The 1,119-nt window shown below is 66.7% G+C and overlaps 1 protein-coding gene across 1 annotated transcript in view; it reads left to right on the top strand.

The window, feature by feature from the left end:
- PPP6R2 (protein phosphatase 6 regulatory subunit 2) overlaps window positions 1-1,116 on the top strand; it is a gene marked incomplete at its 3' end in the record, with an annotated part of 41,604 nt that extends 40,488 nt beyond the window's left edge. Inside the window, exons 18-20 of the mRNA XM_033511699.1 lie at window positions 7-191; window positions 534-622; window positions 1,034-1,116. Of these exons, the coding sequence (XP_033367590.1) occupies window positions 7-191; window positions 534-622; window positions 1,034-1,116 (357 nt within the window). The remainder of the gene's footprint in view (window positions 1-6; window positions 192-533; window positions 623-1,033) is intronic.
- Window positions 1,117-1,119: the final 3 nt, after the last annotated feature.

Here is a 1,119-nt window from a genome sequence, read left to right as displayed (position 1 = left end):
TGTCCCAGGCTGTCCCCCCAGGCTGTGCTCTCCACAGGGGCTGGCTGGACGGCCGTGTTCGAGCCCGCGAGCCCCGCGCCGCCCGTGGCCATGGACGTGGGCTCCAGCGTGTGGGACTCGGCTGCCCCGCAGAGCAGCGCCCCGGAGGAGAAGGGCTGGGCCAAGTTCACAGACTTCCAGCCTTTCTGCTGGTAAGAACCACGGAATTCCAGCTCCCCTGGGGCTTGGGAACGGGGAATATCTGGGGCACATTCTGGTGGTGTGCCTGGCTGTAATCCCTTCCTCTTCCTCCTCCCTTTTATTGTTTAATGTTGGGGCTCCGTCGTGCTTCCCGCAGCTTCCCAGTGCTCCTGCCTGGGGCTGGGACACAGCCCCGCTCCCTGTGTCCTGCTGGGGTGCAAAACCAGCAAATAAGGCTTGGAGAAGTCCAGAACATGGGTGGGAAGGAAGAGCAGGGCCGGTGATTGCTCCTGGGGCCCCCGGGAGGCTCTGGGCTGATCCTGGCTCCGTGCTCAGGGCTTTTCCCTCCCCAGCTCCGAGTCCGGGCCCCGCTGCAGCTCCCCCGTGGACCCCGAGAGCGGCGGCAGCGACAGGAGCCCGGCACAGGGCCAGGACAAGAACTGTGAGTGACACAGGGCCAGGACAAGAACTGTGAGTGACACAGGGCCCCACTCCAGCTCTGCAGGGAGCACCTGGGCACGGCAAGCCCCAGGGTTCCCTGCAGCATCAGTGCACCAAGCACAGGCAGAAATCCCCGGGGGTTGTTGGGACAGGGCAGAAGGGATGGAGATGAGTTGGAGCCGATACCACAGGGACACCTCATTCATCCCTGGAGGGGTCCCAGGCCCGGCTGGATGGGCTTGGAGCACTCCGGGACAGCAGAAGTTGTCCCCGCCCGTGGTGGCACTGGGTGGGCTTTGGGCTCCTTCCCAGCCAAGCCGGGGTTCCCAGCCCAGCCGTGGTGGCTGTTGGGCCCCCGGGGCTGTTGCAGGGAGCGTTGCCGAGGCTCCAGCCTGGGCTGTTCCTCCCGCAGGCAGCGCTGCCGCTCCCTGTGCGTGGAACGCGTGCGGGACGCGCAAGGCGCCGCTGGGGGCCCTGGACAGCAGCTCCTCGGGCAGC

The sequence above is a fragment of the Parus major genome, unplaced genomic scaffold, assembly GCF_001522545.3.
Source record: "Parus major isolate Abel unplaced genomic scaffold, Parus_major1.1 Scaffold485, whole genome shotgun sequence".
NCBI classification, from domain to species: Eukaryota; Metazoa; Chordata; class Aves; order Passeriformes; family Paridae; genus Parus; species Parus major.
This window is presented reverse-complemented; position numbering and strand designations above follow the sequence as displayed.